At 38.8% G+C, this 21614-nt stretch overlaps 1 protein-coding gene across 12 annotated transcripts in view; it reads left to right on the top strand.

Moving 5' to 3' along the window:
• The window catches only part of raskol (Ras GTPase-activating protein raskol), a 214866-nt gene that overhangs the window by 97471 nt on the left and 95781 nt on the right, over positions 1-21614 (top strand). For 3 of the 12 annotated variants that reach the window (XM_034326050.2, XM_034326044.2, XM_034326046.2), the window contains exons 4-7: positions 3-44; positions 2632-2818; positions 13748-13864; positions 17808-17876. The exons of 1 other annotated variant lie outside the window; for it this stretch is intronic. In XM_034326050.2, coding sequence (XP_034181941.1) covers positions 3-44; positions 2632-2818; positions 13748-13864; positions 17808-17876 — 415 coding nt within the window. Of the gene's footprint in view, positions 1-2; positions 45-2631; positions 2819-7550; positions 8151-13747; positions 13865-17807; positions 17877-21614 lie in introns of those variants that run through there. 8 more of the 12 variants (XM_034326054.2, XM_034326045.2, XM_034326052.2 and 5 more) reach the window with 6 other exon arrangements.

Consider the following 21614-nt stretch of genomic DNA (forward strand, 5'->3'; position numbering starts at 1 on the left):
AGCTATTCGCCGGGACCGCCTGTATGTTCAAGTCTCACAACAAGGTTTGTTTTCAATCTGTGTGCCATCAAATGTTGTCGTCTTTTCAGTTTTCTCTTACTTGTCAGTTTTGTGTCGTGCACATTTTTCTGTGATTAATTAAAAGTTGACAGCACCTGAATTGTATCTCGTAGAATGCACATTTTTGCACATTTATTTTTCATTCTCAAAGTACTGCACTCACTTTGTCACTAATTTACCAAAAGTGTTTACGATTTAAGCTAAGCTTTAAAATTTGAAAAGCTTCTTCTGATTAATTTTAATTATCATAGCTTATTGTTAGATAATATTGACTAGTGCCATGTAGGGTATTCTGAGATAAATTAATCAAATAAAATTGCGTTAATACACACAAGAAAAATTCATTTCTCGATATTAAGTCTAGGTATACTTCTATGGTAGATTCATATATTACAGCTAGTTTATGACCGGCAATTCCCACCTTTTGATACCTGTTCCACAAAGAATGGTCAAGGGACCATTTTCAGGTATTTACTGAATGAAATTTTGACAAAGAACCTAGGGTCTGTAAGAGAAATTTAGCAACGATACAGTTACTTTCTGACGAAACTTGGCTCGGCTGTAAATCTTTTGCAAAATCCATCAATAGACAGAAACCCCATCGAACATCTTCACTTTGAGATTAACGAATTTACCGTACTTAAGATTGCAACTAATTAGGTATTTCGTTGTCTACGGCGCGAGAAACGAACAGAGGAGGAATGAACTGAACGATTAAATTAGCGAGCAAAAAGCTATATCTTACGATTAGCGCGTTTTTTTCCCTTTTGTGTTCCTTCGTTTCCTCGAGCCACGGCTGAAAGATGTTGCTGGCTAGAATTCGTTCGGCCGGCCGGTCAACGCTTCTCGCCTCTTTGAACCTTCACGTTTTCGCTTAATGCAATTTTGTCCAGGCCGGAGCATGTTGTTCTTCCTTCTTAAGAAGGTTCGCACCGGCGCTTGCAAGCCTGGCTGGAAAATTATTTGCTTTCCATCCACGTAGGCTGCTTCAGACTTCCAGACGACTCGGATTCTCTCTGTTTATACGGAATTTCCTAGTATTTGTCGAATAGTTTTCAATTGAAACTTTCAGAAGGCCAATTTGCTAAGTACCCGAATAATGGGCGATGAAAGGATCAGATATAGGTAATTACTGTATTATGCGCGATGTTTGCACGATACTCGTGACCAATAGGGGATCGTGTAATTGAACGCGTGTCCGTTCGCACCAGCTTGGTAATTGCTGTTAACACGTACACCGCGATCGTTGAACGACCATGATAGATCACGAACACGTGTGCATCTTGTTCTGCATCTCACGAACTGACACATTTTTCAATCGTAGAGTGACTTTTAATTAGGCGAGTCGTTTCGTTCTTCCGCAATATTAACCCTTTATACTTTGAATAAAATTAGTCTAAATATAATAGAAATTCTAATGAACCTTTTTTTTAAATAGCTGCTTTGTTTGTGAAATTGTGATAGCGAAGAATTTTTGAATAGCTGCTTCGTTTGCGATAGTTTGTAGGGAGGTTCTGGTTTGGAGCCTCTCTCCATGGTCCGTCGTTCGAGGGGGTTAATTTGCATTGGAAAAGCAATAGATAAAGAAGTAATTTTTATCCCTTCGAAAGTCAACTTTTCTCGATGCTGTACATCCCCATCATCCCCTCGATTCAAAAATCTGCTAGCCGCACTCTACCCTGATCATCAATAAAAAAAAAAAGAGGTATCAGAATCGTTTGCACACTGCAGACACCTATTGCCAAATCAAATACCGTTCTTGCAAACGGTTGGTCGCGAAACGTCCATCTGGTCGAGGGTGCGGGCAGAAATTCGCCATGTAGGATAATTGGCAAACAATAGGGTAGCGGGGTTCGATGCGGGCGTTCGAGCACACTGAACGGAATGAAAATTAATAATTTCCATCGTTCTCTGTTTAATTTACCGAGAATGGGAATTCGGTCGTTGAACGAGCGTAGAAAGAAACGATCTCATCTTCCACGGATTTCACGCGTTGCACACCGCGTTCAATGAGCTCTAATTAGTGACGTCATCGTGTCGTCGGGTCATTTCATGGCATTTTAAGATAAACCAGCAGACACGGTGACCAGTAGTTGTTCAGCTTCTTGCGAGACGTCTGTTCGCTTTGAAGAGGCGACTTCTTTTTCTCGCCGATTCTCAGCTTACTTCTCGATTAGGATCGCGACGATCTCTTGAAACCGGTCCACCGGCGCGGCGTCGTTCGATGACATCAACCACCGGTCTGATACGATTAATTGGACGCGGGCATCTCGTTAACCTGCTCCGACGAAATGGACGTGATTCGGGGTTACGTGAGTCTAGTGAATAATTATGGTGTCCATTAATTTTTCAATAGCTGTTTCGTTTGCGACAGTTTGTAGGGAGTATCTGTTCCGGAGCCTCTCTCCATGGTCCGTCGTTCGAGAGGGTTAATGAAACTTTGAAATCAGAAGCGACAAATCACAAGGCGACTGATTATCCTGCTTATAATATGATAAAGATTAAGTTTGCTTCGTTATTTCTGAATATTTAATAAATAAATGAACGTAGTACGATATTGTTTTTTTATAGTTGGGAGACGCAATGTTCGTCGAACTGCCACGTGTTCGATTAGACGGTGGTGCACGTGCTTTTCGCCAGCATTGGGGCTACGAATCGCGACCCTTGGCACCCCCGCCGCCGTTGATCGAAGAAGACGAAGCAGCGGTGGAACCGGAAACAGTGAGCCTTCGGGAAGCCAACACCGCGTCGCCGATAGGTAAGTCTGAGTAAAATTAATCTCGTTTAAAAGGCGACGTACTCGGTTGTAAACAGCTTCACCGAGGGGGATGAAACTGTCCCGAGAAGTTAGAAAACACGTCGTTCCTATGATTTACGTAGCTTGAAGAATCTAGTAGACGATGCAAATGTTTCATTAATTATTAGATCCCTGCTAATGCATTTATATCGTATTCTACTGTTATCTTACTTTCGATGAAAATTAGATGTAGACTGTACTCGAAGAAAATTAGTATATTCATTTATACTTTAACTTTGATATACAGAATTACTTCTCCTGCTTGAGTAGCTATTTAACTTCAGATACTTTCAAGTAGTCACCTGAAATTAATTAAAACATTCTTAAGAGATGAGAAAAGAATTTTAGCTGGGTTGAAAAGCTTATGGCCACATATTTAATTCCAATTTTTCCATATTATAATGTCCAACAATTTCATATTTCTATTGTGATAGCGAAGAATTCTAAATTACAATTTCCACTGTATACATCACATTAATCTACAATCCTTTTAATCCAACATTCAAAGCAATTTCAACCGTTCCACAATGGAATAGCCGAGTAACATGTTCAACCAGTAGAAACTCATTCACTAGAGCACAGAATCATCCCGGTGCTCCATTTTGACTTGCCAGAGACTCGTCGAAACACTGTTCTCGATATACCAGCGCTTTATTATTTAACACAATGCTTTCGAGCGAATCTCGCTCGAGTTTAATGGTCCCGTTCGTAATGAAACGTTCGCGTTCCACGATGCATAACGAGAACACGGAAGCGTTCGTCTTTTATCGTTTGGCATATCGGCCGCAGCTCCTGCCGATGTTTTTATCTCTAACAGCCGATCCGAGTGAATCGAACCACCCGCTATTAATTGCGCTTTGTTTCGATTGCCAGTAACGAGCTGACATTGTTCGACAGGTGCTGCTCCCCGAGGGCGCAGAGCCCTTGAACAGAAAAGAATGCATCTAAACCAAGGGCTTCTGTTCAATTCTTAATAAGCGGTAATTAGTGTGCAGCATTGATAAAAGGCTCGGATAAATTGAAGGGTGAATTTTGTTGATACTTTCTTTTAAAGACTTGGGTACAACGGATTAATTATTCAACTTCATTTAGAAATTTCTTTTGGATATTGAAACTCGTGTATTTAATTTTTCAAATTAAATTTTCAAATTGTTTATCGCTTGTATATTTACCCGCCTTTTGAGAACGACACAGCTGGCGCCATCTAGCAAAGAGTAACTACAGTAAGAGCAAAGAAAATTATATTCTTTAAAGAAATAAGCAACTTTTATACTTATCTCTTAGACGTAAATCATTTGACGCTTATGATAGAATAGTAATAATATCATAGTTTTATTGCAACGTAAAAATTGAAAAGAAAGGAACTACCGCTCTCGAGGAAAGAAGTGCTACAGCCATCTAGCAGTAGGTCTGCTAAGGTAATCGATGAACTGCTGGTAGCACAGCGCTCTTTCTTACCGTTTTTCTCACTTTCAAAATACCATATAGAGTTTAATAATTATAGGTAGTTATTTGTAATATGCATATTCGAGATATGAACTGTTTTTTCAATTAACGAATTGAAAAGTCAAATATTGAAAAAAAAGGAAGACTTGGTTCTATTAGTTTAGAGAACCTACTACTAGATGGCCCTTCATTTTAGTTCCTATAAATGATAATTATTGCAATTTACGGTTTTAATATTTCGATTCACTTGTGATACCATCATCTAAATTGCATTTTTATCTTAAATCGTTTTATGTCCCCAAAGTCTCTTATTTAATAGAAAAAGACAGTTTTCTATTTCGTTACTTTCGTCCTTTACTGCTAGATGGAACAGGAGGTACCATTTTGAAGTGCACATATAAAATGGCTAATTGATTAATTACAAATGTTAGGAATTGATATTCTCGGTATAAATAAATTTTGGAATCAATTACTTGCCTCAAATATTGCCAAACATTTAATTATCGTTAAAAAATAAGATGTAACTTAATGTTTTATCTTAATAAATTTACCCTTGGAAGATTAATGTTCAACGCGGATATGTCGGCCCAACGATTTTCCGTCATTTATCATATCACCCATTCAGGACCTTTCTTCTGCCAAAACCAGGATCCTTTTATACCCATCCTAGCACCCCATATCCCAGCCGTCACCCATAAAATCAAGTTCACACGAGCGCGGAATAGCGACCAAGGACAATCGACCTTCGCTATGCCGGGAATTCATTCTCATAAATTTAACGTCCTCCTCTATCGCGAAAGTTTCTCACCTTCCGGTGAATTCCGGGTCCCAGGAGGATCCGCGAATCCGAACGAATTCCGCGTGAACTCGTCGATTCTATTCCGTGAGAAGATGGCGAAAGGTTTCCATGCTGCGATCTCGCCCGGCGATATGTCCGCCTGACTCAAAAGACTTCTTTGCCGTGTTGGCTGGCAGCCGATATATCGTTTAGATTTACGGCGAATTCTCATGGTCCTGTGTCAGCGTCGCAACGTCACTCTGCCGTCTTTTCCATTTTCTTTGGGCGTCAGGCGTTTCCCTTTGTCGCTGCACCCTTTGACTCGCGTTATTGCCTGTCTACCGAGAGTCAGCACGCTGTTCTTTGCTGAAATGAAAGAGGGTTGGTAATGTTGAATACAAATGCAGAGGCGGAATGCGACTCTTATTAACCCTCGAATCTCGGTTAAAGTCATATGTGCTACAATTAAAAAAAAAAGAGTAAAGGGTTGAATTCCAATGCTTCTAATTTTTTAATTTTCGTAAAACAATAATCAGTCGACGGATCAAGTTCAATTAAGAAAGAACAGAGATCGTTATGTAACACGAATACAACACGCTCGATGAAGAAGAATCGAACGCGAGAATGTGGCAATAGCGAGAGGATTCGTTTTGTAAAGCCTTGGCACGCGTTTACGTGGGCGGAATACGCGCGTGCATTCACGCGTGCAACCAGCGCGCTGACAGCGGCCAAGCTCACCGTATAGAACAGGACGGTTCTTCCGGTGAGGTTACATCCGGTGCTTCAGACAATACTCTAGCTCTGATCGGTGTCAGAAAAATCTTTTCATTATTTATGATTTTCACGGAAATATAATTATTTCATCTTTTTTCTTTGAGGAATTATTTTTGGATGAATATAATTTTTGATTAATTATCATGAAAATGAAAAACTTAAAGAATTACAACACGCTAATTACGTGTGTCGCTGGGCCGACATATCCGCGTTGTACATTAATCTTCCAAGGGATAAATTTATTAAGATAAAACATTAAGTTATATCTTATTTTTTAATTGTATTTAAATGTACTTTACTTTAATTCTGAAGAATTTTCATGATAGTATCGAGTACATTTTCCAAGTTTTATTTATTTATCGAAATACCTTTATGTAACGCAAACGCGTGTCAAGCGATGTTCGAAAGTACTTTCTAGTTCGTTGTTGATTAAGAATTAAGTCCTCGATGGCGCGTTACTCTGCCCCGTTTACACTGTCGACCCTAATTTCCCTATTGTTCGCTGACTGACTGCTGTTTTATGCTTCCAACGAAGCTCGTTAATTGCTGCGCCGTTTGCTCCGCTGTAACGTGAAAAAAACGATGGTGAACCGTATTTATCCGTGTGAGGCATCAACTAATGAGTTCCATCAGAACTTTGCGCGTTAAGCTTGTTTAGCTGTTGCGTCTGACTAACCGTAATATACTTATCGATGAAAACACGAACATTGAAACTTATTATCATCCTAAAAGTAGAAATTTGAAAAAGTATAGAATTCCCAATATTTCCTTGGAACAAGACGAAAGCGAAGATTTAAAATTTTATAATCGAAAGACAATGATTTGCAATCATCGCTTCACGCTCGGTTTAATCCGCTCGTTTATTTGGGAAGAACGACTTCCTGTCAGGCGGGGCACTTATCGTCACCGACAACCGCATATCCTCCGGTTGTTCCAAGACGTAGATTCACCAGGCTAAACAGTTTGTCTCTGACAGTCCGGGCTATTTAATCCACGATCGCGAAGGTGACGTTTCGTGTTACGTTCTGGGAATTGTGATAAGCGTTCGGTAATTATAACTGTTTGGGGTGGATTTAATTGATCTATCTTTATTATCTGTAGATATTATAAAGAATTTTACTGGTTGAGTAAAATTCTCTTCCACTGATGAAACTGATAATTAATTTAATTCTTTAGCTATTAAACAATTTTGTTAATTAATCTTATTATCATTATAATCTATAGATAGTGTAATCTAAAATAATTTTATTTTAAAAGATCAATGAATTCATTTGAAAATCTTCTCAAGAATGAGTGATTGCAATTACATATTCAATGCACAAACACTCATGCCACTTTGCACCCATACTAATTGCAGCGGTTTGACGTCAATCTATTGTAACGAAAATGAAAAGTCGAATCCTCTAATTCTAATTAACGATACCAGGGTAAACGAAAAGGCAAATCGAAAATTAGAAAATAGGTCGGATTTTCCAGGTCACGTTAAATGTTCGTCAAGTTTCACTGGATTTTCCTCAAGCTGTTCCCCACCGTCCTCGATTTCGTAGCAGCCGATTGGCGCGGAAGGTTGAACCGCGTTCGAGTTCTCCTCGTGGAAAGAGTGCTCGGCGCCGGATGCGATAAAAGTGCCGCTTTCGTCCTCTGCTCTCGCATCGCGACGATAGAAGTGCGTTCACGCCGTCGAATCATTCGGACGATCGGCCGCGAAATCAGGCTACGAGAGACAAAAGCTTGGGGAAACGATCGCGTTCCACTCGCGGGACGGTTTCGAGGGCGAGACATGCTCCGGTTCGAACGGAAACGAACTTAGTCCAAGGCGAGCCGCGAACTAATTATGGAGCTGTCGCGAGTTCTAACGCCTAATTGAAACTCGTCGTGCCGTTCAACGGTCGAACGAAATCGTGACATCTCTCGTTAAGAAGCGTCGTCTAAAAATGGGAACTTGACGATCGCCGATTGATTTAGTCGACGTGGAACCGCGTACGCGAAAGTGTCTTTCTTTCTTCTTCATTTTTTGATCGATCGATCGAAGGCAGTGTGCAGTGGGTCGATAGTCGGCGGATGATGATGCGTTGATAGTGAATGCTTTCTACCGAGAGGAAGCGTCGATTAACCGACTTTGAATGAAATATTAGAAGAAGAAGAGGAGTTCGATTAGCGGTGTTGATTCGCGTGGGTGTGAACAATAGGTGTTTACGATGAGCCGCAAGAAGGTGTGGAATTCCATTATGCGACGCAGGAGAAAGAATCATTTGGATTTAAGTGGGACCGAGGAGGATGATTCTAGCAGCGTTTGTAAGTTATCCGTAGTGGTTCCTTATTTTTCAAAATTTCGTTGCTTTCCAAAAATTCAATTGACAAATGATTCGACGAACATGGTGCCTGGTCCATTTTGTACCCCATAATAATCATTAAACCCTCTCATAAGTGAAAGTCAGATACAATTTTTCACATTCCAATGTAGTCCATCTGGGTCCAAAAAGAGCCAGGCATTGCTTCTTTGCTTTTAATCAAGGCTTTGAGAAGCTTTTTTGCGATGGCATAAATGCGGAAGGAAGTTTAATTCTTTGTGGTGTGCTTTTGTGGATTAGCATCAAGGTTGTTAGATGATAAAAATTTTCTCTGATACGGTATTTTTGCGGTCAGCTCCGAGGAATCGCGAAGAACTGAACGCCAGAATCGTTGATTAAGCTCAAGGATAAATATCGAAAGGAATTATAAAAGAAAGTCTCCGGTGGATTTATTGTAAAAAAGTAATCGTTCTTAGCGATAAAACTTCGAATGAATCACATTTCCGTAGAATTATTTCGTTGACGCATCGTTTAGAGAATACGAAGGAATATTACGTACAGTATCGAGCATGGTAGACTTCCCTACTTTCTACTTTCCTTGATACTGTACATATTTTTAAAGTTATTATATCAAATGAAATTAAATAACTACGTAATTTAGGTGAAGCCGAACCAACAGTCCCACGAGTTTCCCTTCGAAATTAGCGTGTATGAAGGGGAACATAAATGAATGCACTTTAAAATCTTAATTCCACGGTTTAATCAAACGAGAGCGACAATTAATATATTCTGGAGGGGTTAACGCTTCGTCGCGGGTTTAATGAGGCGCGATTTAATTGCAAGTTGAACACGTCCACATTTCACGAGGAAATTCATTAAGACCTGTGGAAATTATAAGTTTCAATCTAGTACAGACGACCTCGTTCATTTCACACGTATAAAAATGATATCAGCATTTGAAATCGTAACTCGAACGGTTCTGGTGTTCATTAACATTTTTTTTTCCTCTTTTTCATGTATCGTAGTTGCGCTTCTTTTCATGGGAAATATGCTTTGTTTGTCTAATTACTTCGCTTTCGGTTTGCTTTTCAAGCTTACTCGCTATTGTCAATTGTACTGTTCAGACGTTGACTTTCATGGAGTTGAATTTTTAGTCAAGTGATTAATAAATAAAGGCAAAAGGAAAAGAAATACCACTGAACTTACATTAACAATTTGATATAGTACAAATTATTTTATGACGTATCGAGTGTTATAAATATTATCAGTGATTAACAATTTAATTTAGTTCGATAATTAATGAACGAATGAAAACAAAAGGAAGATAAATAGCAATTAAAATTCCATCCATAATTCAGTACTGTAAAAGAGTGAAGATCAACCGATTTAAAATTAAAAAGAAAATCAAAGTCCTTGATAACTTTAATAATTTCTATTATCGTTTATCTTAATAAGTATTAGGTACTGTTTCGACGCTGACAGTCAACGCGTTAATAATAATCTACAGAGGCTAACTGCAAAACACGTAAATTGTCATGTCCCTGGTATTTTTACGGAAATGAAAACCACAGACTGTTTGTCTCGCGTCATTAAATACGGTGGCCGTTTCTCTACGTAAAAGTGTTGGTGGGTTTTCACGCGCATGATTTCCCTTGGTGATTTAACGTGAAACAAACGGTATCCTGATGTAAAACATCGACGATATTCTTGTTATCTAGCGAAATATTTGAAAGAATTTTACTTGGAATATTCTCTTTATGAATTTCTTTTTGGTTCATTGATATTTGTGTAAATTAAAATGACCATACATTATAGATAACAGATACTTGTAATAGAAAACGGGATCTTCTGTAGAATTAACATTGGAAATAAAATAATTAATATCGACGTATATATGTAATAAATATAAAGATATTATTACTGTAACGAATCGAGGACAAATCATCAGAATTCTCTTATTCGCTCTTCTATAAAATTATTTCAAAATAACTGTTAAATAAAATATTGACTTATTTGAATAGGTATGCAATATTTATCTCTGAATCAAAGAAAAATAATTTCATTTCACATTTTTCAGTCTGTACAGAAAATTATCCCTTTTATAAAAGTCAATAAGGGCTAATGTAAAACAATGATGTTACCTTTGAATTATTTTGAATGCAAATTTTCTCAGAAACAAAGTCCCCGAATTACAAGCAGGAATGTTCAATTTATTTCGAAACAAATTTGTTTGAAAATCATCCCTTTCGTGCGGAGTTCCCATAAATATTCACAGCCCGAGGCAGTCATTTTTCCCTGAGGATTCTACCAGAAAGAACCTTTGTTCCCCTGATATAACTTTTCGTGCATCCTTCATCATCTATTTTGCGACGTAAACTCCGAAAACACTTCAACACTATACTCTCCTAATAAACTTTCAAAATTCACCGGTATCGTAAACCTTCGCTCAAAGCTTGCGAACTATTACGAAAACTTGGAGCAACGCGAAACAACCTTTCCTTAACTAAGTTCATCCGCTGAAAAATTAAAAGCTCTTCAGAGGGTTTACGACTACCCCGTTGCACCATGGAAAATGTAACGTTGGATTTTTCGGCCGGCATAAAATTTTCATTTCACCAGAATTTTTTACGAGCCCCGAAATGTTGTTACCCCGCGTACAGAGGGGATGAAACGGAAAGGGGACGAGGATTTGGCGACATCTGCTGAAACATCGAGACGCGAGAAACAACGATAAAAGGGTATGCTCGTTGAACGAAGACGAGAAACGACGGGACACAGAGGGTGACTTTGGGGTTGAACGATGTCTACGGGGGTGGAAATCACGGCGAGAAGCGCCGACACCGAAGGATTTTAATTGAAACGTCCGTACGTTTAATGAAAAATCACTGTCCGGCTGTGATCCCGTACTGAAACCCTTGTCCAACTGGACGTGCACCTTCCAGGGATTCGTGTTCGTTTATACAGGGTGGTATTTACGGAATCGGGGTAACTTAATTGAGCTTTGATAACTTTACTTACGGTGTTTGTATTAACGAGGAATCTTTTTATTTCAATCAAAATTCATGAAGAAGATAATTGTAAGAAACATGAATTTTTCAAGCCCTTTCTTGGGTGAAATAAAATCGAAGAAGAACGAAATTGAAATTGAAGATTCGCAAATGTTTATCGAACTCTCCGAAAAAAGGGAAACCTGCAGCGATATTTTTTCTCTTTGAAACGAGTCGAAGGATCGAGTTGCAGAGTGCTGGAAGGTCGCAAAAGGGAGGAGAATACAAACGGCGACCCTAGACTCGGTACTCGACGCTTTGGTAACTCAAGGAGACAATGGTGGCTGGGTGAAACGCGATCCAACGGTGGCATGCTTCGGTTACACGGGGTATAACTTAACCACCGGTGTATTATACTGTTGCTTAATTGCGAGTGCAACACCATGGCTTGCTCGCCTCGAACTCGATTAACCGTGTGCTCCGTTTGGTTCGTTCGCTTCGACCGGACTAATTATTGCTGCTGGTAGACGCGTGAATCAGGAGACCTTATTAAAATCAGACCTTCAGGAGAATTGAAATTATATCGATACCAGATAGGATTATTTCGAAAATTGATCCTTTCAGAAATTATTATGATCGAAAGATAATTTCAATACCAATTAAACTGCGGTTATGGTGAAATCGTTTTTCGATAAATAACCAGCTTTATTAATCATCTGGGAAAATGATGGTAAAATATCACTAAAATATAAAGAAAGAAATACCTTCATGAACTCTCTACAGCCACCTAATACTGTACAAACCTCCCTCTGAAATTTATGTAAATTACCTCTGATTACCTACAAATGTAATATTGATCGTTAATAATCAAGAAGGTGTATGCTACCTTAAATAATTAAATTAAATTAAATTCAAATACCTTCATGCTTGAATTTGTAGAAAACTGGATAACTATTATCCAACTTCCTGGTCATTGTAAGTGTGTTAGAGAAGCGAGGTTTATGAGTATATAACCAATGTAATCCGCATTCATGCTGGATAATCAGGTTAATAAATGAAATAAATAGGAAGCAATCGAGCGAAACAGTGCACATATTTTCTGTCTTTATGATTTATAAATAAATATGTTTGAGAGGTGATAAATACGTAAGTGGGGCACGATCAAGGAATCCGTTTAAGAAGTGCCGTTCGAATCGTCATCGAAGAGGAAGAGGCGAGAAGACACGAACAAAGGCGCGGCACGTAATGAGGAAAGACCGTCAACGTCGTAACTAGCATGCACTTCCGGTGCACAGCGTATTCCCGCTGGCCGTAGAAGGAGGTTGAGTCATGCGACAACGTAGGAGGAGCAAGATGGACCTAACCCACTGTACGATAAGACGACTTTAGTTTTCTCTTTTCGAAGTCGATATCATCATTAACTACAAAATCACATGATATCTAAGAAGCTATCAATCAAGAATCAATTCTAATTAGGAATCACCTGATACTCTTTCCACGCTCGAAAAATCTTAATTAGAAAAAATTCCCTTCGTCAATTTTGAACTTTCATAAAAAAATAAGACGGGATAATCATTGCATTATTTGCCATAAAATATGACCTGCAATTTGCATCGAAATTTCCTGCAGTGAAAGGATTAAGAATTCTGCAAACTATTTGCATATCTTTAATAATTATCAAAATAACTCTTGATAGAGAAGCACAATTATCGAGGATAAAATTTCGAAAAGATTCTTATTGTTCTCGTGGGAAATGTCTCGTTAGCGTTTGTATTAATTAGAAGCGGCGCGGCGTTCAAACAGCTAGATGAAAGATAAACAGGGGTTTGAATGGCCGAAAGCGCTTTCTAAAAGACACGTGCAGTGCAAATCATGATGCAAAGTTGAAACTGTTCCTCATTGTGCGATGTGCGAATGGAAATAACTGTAATGCGATGAGAATAGGCGCGAATTCAATCGAACCGAGTAGTATTGTTGCACGATGGAAATGAATGGATCAGTATGCATGTGTGATCGTTGCATGTGCACACGGTTGAACTGCTTGCAGTTGCAGGGAACGTGTTTCCGTGTTTCGTGCTTGTTATCTACGACGGTAACAGAGTTCTTTGCATTTTCGGGTGAAAATGTAGCCCAAGCAAAACTGAATCAGAGAATTTTCTGACAACAGTAAAGAAATTTTGGTAATAGGTTTTATTTAAAATAATCGAGAATTATTGAAATTTTTAATTGACAAAATTTGGAATTTTATTTTCTCTTTACTTAGTTAATATTATTGCAAATATTTTGTTTTAGGATAATTAAGCTTATTGGAATTGCTATAAATTTATTTTAATTTAAAATTACAACAAGAAAAGATACAAAAATTATAAGGACCAAATTTATTATTTATTATTTTGCTGCTACAATTTTACATTGTAAATAATCTTTGCATGTATCCTTCGATTGCTTATACCTTTCTTCTTTCTCGAACAAAGATAGCCCTATGTAAATGCATATTTTCTTCCTTGGATTTTGCTTGACCGAGTTTGCGCTCATTCTTTCGTTTCTTTCATTCTATTTCGATTGCATTACAAACGTTACTGCTATTGTTGAAACGATTGTGATGTTTGTATAGCGCCATTGCTAAGAAGGGTTTCCACCCTTCCGAGAAGAGGGTGGCATCAGAGACATACTTTGGATCCTGAACTGTCCTCGTTAAGGGAACACGATCCCAATCACCTTTCCGTCGAGTGTAAGTGGATTACTAAACACTATCAAACTAACTAAAATAGAAAAATTATTGATATATTTCTGTTTTTATAAACAACCCCTTTTTCACTGGAATTCGTATCCTTGATTAATACCAATAAATTCTTTATTCCGTTTCATTTATTTTATTCATTACTGATCCACAATTATTTTCATTACATATTTAGTCACACCTTGTAGTGTTCTATTTAATTACTAAAATTATATATATCTTAAATTAATCATTTACATACTGCAATAAAAATTAAAATATTAAGAAATATCTTATTGTTAGTAAAATGCAATTACAAATTTGTCGACCGATAAGAAAACAAAACGAAATAGAATTACATGAAACATCGATTCCATAAAACATGTGGCCATCAAAGTGTTAAACTGTTTCATCCCTCGTAAACTGTCCTATAAATTCAGTGTACCGTCGTCTCGTTCCTCCTTCCTTCCTGCAATAAAACTGCATCTCGAAACGAGAACAACAAACATCGTAATGCATCGAGATCCTGGAAGAATTCACGGTTCAAGGAGACGTGCTCTCCAACGACCCACATCCAAAGTCACGTCCTTCGAAAACAATTGAAAAACCATGGTCCCTCGTTTCCTCCGAATATCCGTCAGCCTCGTCAGACGTTTTCTAATTTATCTTCGCGATGTTTGCGTCGAAGAAACGGTGCAGGAGCCGCGAAAAGAAGCATAGACTTTCTCAGCTGCGTGGAAACGGTCCTCGAATGTTTACGCGAGCAAGATCGCGCGTCTGGAAGCCGGCCAGCGATATTTTTACGCGTTCAGCAGCGGATTGGCGGAAACTGGCGCAACGAAGCCGCAATACGGGCACATCCGTGCTCTGTTAGCTAGCAGGAAAGTTCGGAATTTCAACGGGAAACGTGGAAAAGTTTTTCCCGATGCGGCAGGGCATTTGTATTCCGACACGGTGGCGCGTGAACGCTGACCTATATTCTTCTTTACAAGATAAATAGTTCTCTCGAGCGTGCTTGTTCGACAAGAATTCCTTCGTTTAAGTTCGCCCAGTTTCTCGACAACTTTAAATTAACCCTTTCGCTCGGAACAACATCTGTAGAGCTGTTGGACATTGAATTAGGATCACGTGGAAAAATTTCATTTTTCTAACTAAAGTGAATACTTCTTTAATTTCTTTGCAGGATTTAATAAATATGGAGCGTAGAAAGAATGAAAATATATGGCGTTTATCGAGCCTCGAGTCTCACGAAGAAAAATGAGTAGATAAACGTGGCGTGGAAAAATGGCGCAAAGTTTTCCCCGGTAAAACGCGTGAAACGGCTCTCGAATGGGAAAAAATTCCCCTCTTTTTTTTTCCTCCCCGTGTAGATCGACAATTAGCATGCAGCTCGGTCATTGTTTCACAGAGACGGTTTCAGCCCGTGCCACTGCCATTTTTGCGTAATCCGGTGAAAGCTGCATTCGAGTCTCCTCTAATTTCCACGCGAGTGCTCTACTTTCCTCTTCAGCCCGCGCGATCTTTCTCGCGTATCGCGTGCTCGACCAACGCTTCCACTCGCTTGACAGTGGAAATGAAACAATTATTCCTGAATCGTATAATAAATTGACCGTCGTTTAACGAACTGTTAAATCTACACGCTTTCTTGGGTCGCACTACATTTTCATAATACACAATTACAAGATTTTTCTTTGATGTTATAACATTTATCCTAATTATATACAGTGGTACCTCGGTATACGTCTGCTTTGGAATACGTCCAATTCGGAATAAGTCCTGTCTGGACGTGATAAATTTTGCTCGGTATGCGACATAAATTTTTTCCGTTAATTTTGCGTCGTTTTCAAATAATTATCTCCGAGAAAAAATTAAATTAATAATCAATTGTATTCGAAGTTGATATATTATTAACTGAATGTCCATACAAGTGAGGATATCATATAACAAACTATAACCACAAAACAGGGGGCAATAAAATTTATTTCGTTTGGTTTGTTAATTTAGAATCTATCATCGGGTTACATTTATATTTTACAAATTAATTATGTTAAATAAACTAGTGAATATTTTTTATAAACTTCTAGGAAATCGTTTATGCTGTTCATGACATAAACAGTGTTTAAATTATTTTACAACCCCATTAATGTAGATATAATATCAATAGGAGTTTTTTTTTTTACATGAGAATGGATTAATCATTTTTACATTACTTCTTATGGGAAAGGTTGGTTTGGTATACGTCCTATTCGGTACAAGTCCAAACATCAGGAACGGATACCATTGTACTTCTAATTACTGCACTTTCTTATCTAATTTAATCGGTTCAGCATATCAATACATTTATGTCGAGTGTTGGCGATTATTAAAGAAACGAAACGAATGATAATGTTAGTTTGATTGATTCTAATGTTCCATCGTTCTCCTGATAAGCATTTGACTAGCAGATGAATTGAAAAGCAATTCGCGATTCGCAAACAGTAATTTCCGGTGGCGGTAAACAGTGGTCGCGTGCAACGAAAATCAATTTCGCCCCCAGGGCGTGAAAAGTCAAAGGTGAATTAATTACCGGCGACCCGGTTTTCCTTCGGTGTCAGCGTTCCGACGAATAGGCGTTCAGTTTCACGTGGGTGACACTGGGTGCTCATCGAGCGTGCGCTATCTATAGCGTTTTATGAAAACCGCTGGCGCATCAGCCACCACCCATTTAAACCTTTCCTATTCTCTGGAATACTTGATCGTTGCCACTTTACCCGCGCGATGTTTTCTTCTTTCAACATTTTCTAAGGTTCCTTTAAACCGACGTTTATTTTTAACAAAAATTATTCAGCACACGGGAGATTTCGTAGCCTCGTAAATATATAAATTATATTTATATTATCCTCTTTAAAAGTCCAAAGAAAATTCTATAAAACAGCATTTAAATAAAATAATTCATTCACAATCAATTATACTTACTACGATAATTATTTTAGAAGAGTATCAGATCACTATAATTATGTTATTTTCATCTAGGTTCTTTATACAAGATCTACTGAAATAAATTCTAGACTAGTAACCCAACATTACAAAGGACTGATTTGATCGTCCGTAATAACTAAAGGCATGCAATCAAGCTGCATCCGATGCACCGATGCGATAGCGGTTTCATTAATCCGTGATGCAACTAACCTTTGTTCCTTTTTCAATCACTAACGAAATAATAACAGTATCCAAGTGTAATTAGTTACAAAGTCCTCTGTTTTTGTACCAAAGTGACGGAAGGCTGCTTAATTGCTCATGACGAAAAGCGCAAATTATGCGATCGCTCGCGATAAAGATCAGGGTCATCGGAGCGGTGTAATTCTGTTGCATCGTTCACACGCGCGGTCTTGTGTCCAAAAACGAGAAATATTTATCTCTTATTTTAATAAAATAAAAATATATTTTCGGATGATTCTACAGCCTTTCTTTAAAGAAATACTCTGTTATCGATGGGCAGGTACAAAATCTATACATATAACGTGGAGTTAAGAAATGCATCATGGTCGAACGATTTTCGTACGATTCTGTACCTGGACCAGTCAGAGGGGTGTCGAAATTGGTTTAATTGGCTGGATTGGCCTTGTTCGAACGGTCACTCGATAGAGTATCATGCACTTGACCCGAGGAGGGTTCAATGGAAACGCTTTCATTAATTTCGGCCTCCACTCTTTCGATTGTCGACTCATTCAAGGGGAGAATTCGAGGGTCAGTATCGGTGGTTATCAGATTGATACTTGAAGATTGTATCGAGCAACAGTATATATCGTCGATAATATTATAGCAGTAATATCAACAAGTTAATACACATTAATTTGACCTTATATCTATTGATAAACCTTCTATAATCACATAAGAAGTTTTATAATTTTAATTTTGTATTGTAAAAGAAGAAAAATAAATTTTACTAACCATGATCTATTTTCTTTTGTTACAGGTGAGTTAAAGTCTTTGTCCTTGCCAAGAGGATTTCCGCCAGAAATGATGGTGGAGCAGAATAATGAAGGTAATAATATGAACAATTAATCAGCTGGTACTTTGTTCGATACTGTACAATAATTTCAGCTAACAATGTCTCGAGAAAAGTAATCGAGAGTCCGTGATAAGAATCGAGAATTGTCCTCGGTAATTACGCGACAAGGCTAATAATCGCGACTAATTTGCATCGGGTCTTTGTAAACGGCATCAGGTTGAAGTAACCGGTCCAGGGAAAAGAACAAAAGTACCTCGAAACAATCGTGGTGCATATTGGATGCACTTTTTGTTCGTTAAAGTTTCCTAACAAACAACGACCGGTTTTCAGAGCGGCAAACCGGAAGCGATGTTTCTTGCGAGGAAATCGAATGATCGCAAGTTACTAATGAATCTTCGTGCTTCAGAGAAACTTCTCCCTTCGTGAGATGGATAAAACAAAACATTTATTCGAACATTGAACGAAGTTTTCTGAACTCTTTAATTAAAATCAAAATAATTAGGCTGCTGTTGAAATTGTCATCTGGAGGTGCCAATATTGGTATCAAAATTATTGTATTCTAAAAATATCAATTATTGTAAAATAATTTAACATACGGGGGTGTAAATATTTGATAGAATCAATGGCTCTTGCAATCTTAAATGTGGGGTGCCGATTTTCAATTAATTAAGCTGTTGTTGAAATTGTCATTTGGTGGTGCCAATATTGTTATCAAAATTATTGTATACTAAAAATATCAATGATTATTTTAAAAATAATTTAACACACGTGGTTGCAAATATTTGATAGAATCATTGGCTCTTGCAATCTTAAGTGTGGAGTGCCAATTTTTAAATTATAATTATTACATAGTACAATGAATAGAAATAGAATACAAAATATCGACGCGAAAAATTACGTGTATGGTAGTTACAAATACCCGTGACTGTGACCGTGAAATTTAAAAAAATGGCCAATTTAAAATGCCACAAGCCCCGATCGTATCTCTTTCAAAATTGTGCAATAATCAACGACATGAACTACGAGCAGTCTATTGATCGGATAGTTCGCTGCTTCGAACAATTGGGTCTCCCGATTGCTTCGGATAATGGAGGTTCTACGTATCAGTTTCCCTCGTTTCTGCAGCGGCTCGACTGATTTGCGTAAGGCTGTTGCTTAATTATTCAAATAGGCGCATATGCGGCCGCGATTCCGCTCGCAGCTGCTGTTTGCCGAGCAGCGTGTTTCCGTTGCTGCACGCTCGACACGCAACCGCCAACAGCTCGTATCTCTCTTTTTAAGTATGCCTCAAAGTCGTCCACTTCTCTCTTTATTCTTATCCTCGATAATATTAAACGATCAACTTGATCGGATAAACTGATATTGAATTTACCGAACGTTCTTTCAATTTTCTATCATTACTTCAGTGGTCTTGCCTCGTTGTATCAATCAGAGCATGGTATCAACTGCTTATTACGGCAATTTTTTAATATCCTCCACTGAGGTTTACAAAAATTTCAAAACTTATATCTTCCAATAATTTATTTATTCCAAAACTTATTTCTATTCGTGGTGCGATGAAACACGTACATATGTCCTGCATAAGATTTCTTTTTTTTTCTCTAAAAAGACACACGCGGTTAATTTATATTTAGCATCCATTAATGATGTGACGCGACGATCAACCACAAATTGTTGAGAAAAAAAAATTAATTCGATCGTGAAAGATTAACGCGTCGTCCGTAGAATCTGGTAGAACAAGTTTCTTCCTTTGAATCCTCCTTTCTGAACAAATCGAGTTTCATCTGATCTCGATGTATCAGCAGTTCAAGGTAGATAGTCGTGTATAAAAACTCATTTAATGCCATCAGAGCAGACGAAGAGCTGTTATTTCGCTATCAGAGATCACGCTTGACGCTTGATGCTAATGGGCCCGATTTCGGCCAAGTTTGCAACTCTTTGGAATACAGTTTGCTCGGTGAGATTATCGCAAGCGATGAGCGTCGTTAACCCGTATTTATGACGCGGCATGGCGGGCAGCCAGGTTAATGCGCCAAAGTTACGCGGCGACGTGTCGTCGTTCGTGAACATGCGGGCGCAGAAGTGCATCGGGGCAGCACGCGTGCGCGTATCTAGGTCGCCACGCGAGCTGCGCGTTTTGGAAACGCCTGTTTCCTCGCGTATTTCCTCGAGCATCTGTTACGAGAACGATCCATGGATCGCGAGGTTTCTGGATGTTTGTAACCGCTTAGGAATCCGTCTTCGTAGCTCGCGAATGTTGGAAGCCGTCCCGATAACCCTTTCATTCATCCCGATCGCGATGTCTCCTCCTCTGGAGGTTTCCCTGGGTTCTGGGGTTCTTGGCTCTCGCCGTAGGCCTAACCGGGTTTCTGAAATGCCGGTTCTCCCGCAAGGTTCCCAGGGATTGCCAGGTTCTCGGTCTTCGCCATAGGTTTCCCGGAGAATCCGAATATCCAGCTCTACCCCTTAGTTCCCAGGGGTTGCCAGGTCCTTAGGTTTCCCCTTCCTGGCATTCTATACCTCCCCTTAGGCGACCATAAGGAAAATGTCGATGTAGGTATGGAAATCCTCTACATTTCTGCCTCCCTCTATCGCAATTTTTCCAACAGAAGCCTACTCTGTTCGGTGCTGTAGAAAAATTGATACGTACAAACTCACAGCACCGGTAAGTGAACCTGTTTAAATTAATTCGAGAATTTTTGTTGAATTTGTAGAAAAGAAAGTTTCGCTCAAAGAAGGTGTAAAAGTTAAATGCCATTAAGAAGGGAACACAGGGGTAGCCTGGTTGAAACGTGATTAAACTTCTGAAACGTTAAGTATTATACATCATCTATTAGGTTGCCGTCTTAATGCGTCTCGCATCGTCTTGGTCGCTTTTGATCACGATTCTCGTTCGTGTTACTCCATTCGCGAGGAAGCCGCGTTTCCCCTATCGAGTTTCCAACTTGTTGTTCCATTTGGCTTTCGGCCGTGGGGACATGAAACGCGAAGGTAATTTCGTAGGTGTCAACGGGTCAAGTGCTGAAGCAATGACGGACCAGCAGGAAGAGAGCACTTAGGGTGGAATAATAAGGAACCTCGTTACGGTAACAACGAACCCTGAGTCTGCAGAAAATGGCGTCTAATCGTGGCCCTAGTCTTGGTTAATTGCACACGTTTCTATTTATCCTTGTTAAATAAGTGCGCGAATTTCTTCGTCGACAATATTCATTATTATTATTAAGCTGGATATTAAATTCATGACTTCACTGTACGTCGTTCTACGATTGTGAGTAATACAGTTCGACAAGGACACCGGCTTTATTATGCAGATCATAAAAATCGAGGACACTTTTGCTGGATTGATTTTATTTTACACTCGATGAAGAAAATTTACGTAAACCCGTGTCTTTGATATCAGAAAATTCACAGATAAACAATTCTTTAATTGTTAAAATTTTATTATTTTACTCTATTAAATATTATTACATATTCTTTCAAAATTTTTCAACTTTCTAAACGAGAATCTCTTTTCGCTCAACTTATTCGCATTTCAAGTAAACCAACTCGTTCCTTTCGATGGATATTCGGTTACAGCACGAAGAACAAGCAATCGTGAAAGCCTTCAAGAAGTTTCGCTTTTTTCCTTCGTCTCCCATCTATCCCTTCGAGAATAAAAGCACGAGGAGTTTGAAACGCGACGAGAAAAGCGTGCAAATCTCCAACCCTCGCCGAATCCGCTCCGCGTGTTCCGTGTCAAAGTTGTAAGTGTCCGCCGCGCTGCGCCGCTCC

The sequence above is a fragment of the Osmia lignaria genome, chromosome 3, assembly GCF_051020975.1.
Source record: "Osmia lignaria lignaria isolate PbOS001 chromosome 3, iyOsmLign1, whole genome shotgun sequence".
Lineage (NCBI taxonomy): Eukaryota > Metazoa > Arthropoda > Insecta > Hymenoptera > Megachilidae > Osmia > Osmia lignaria.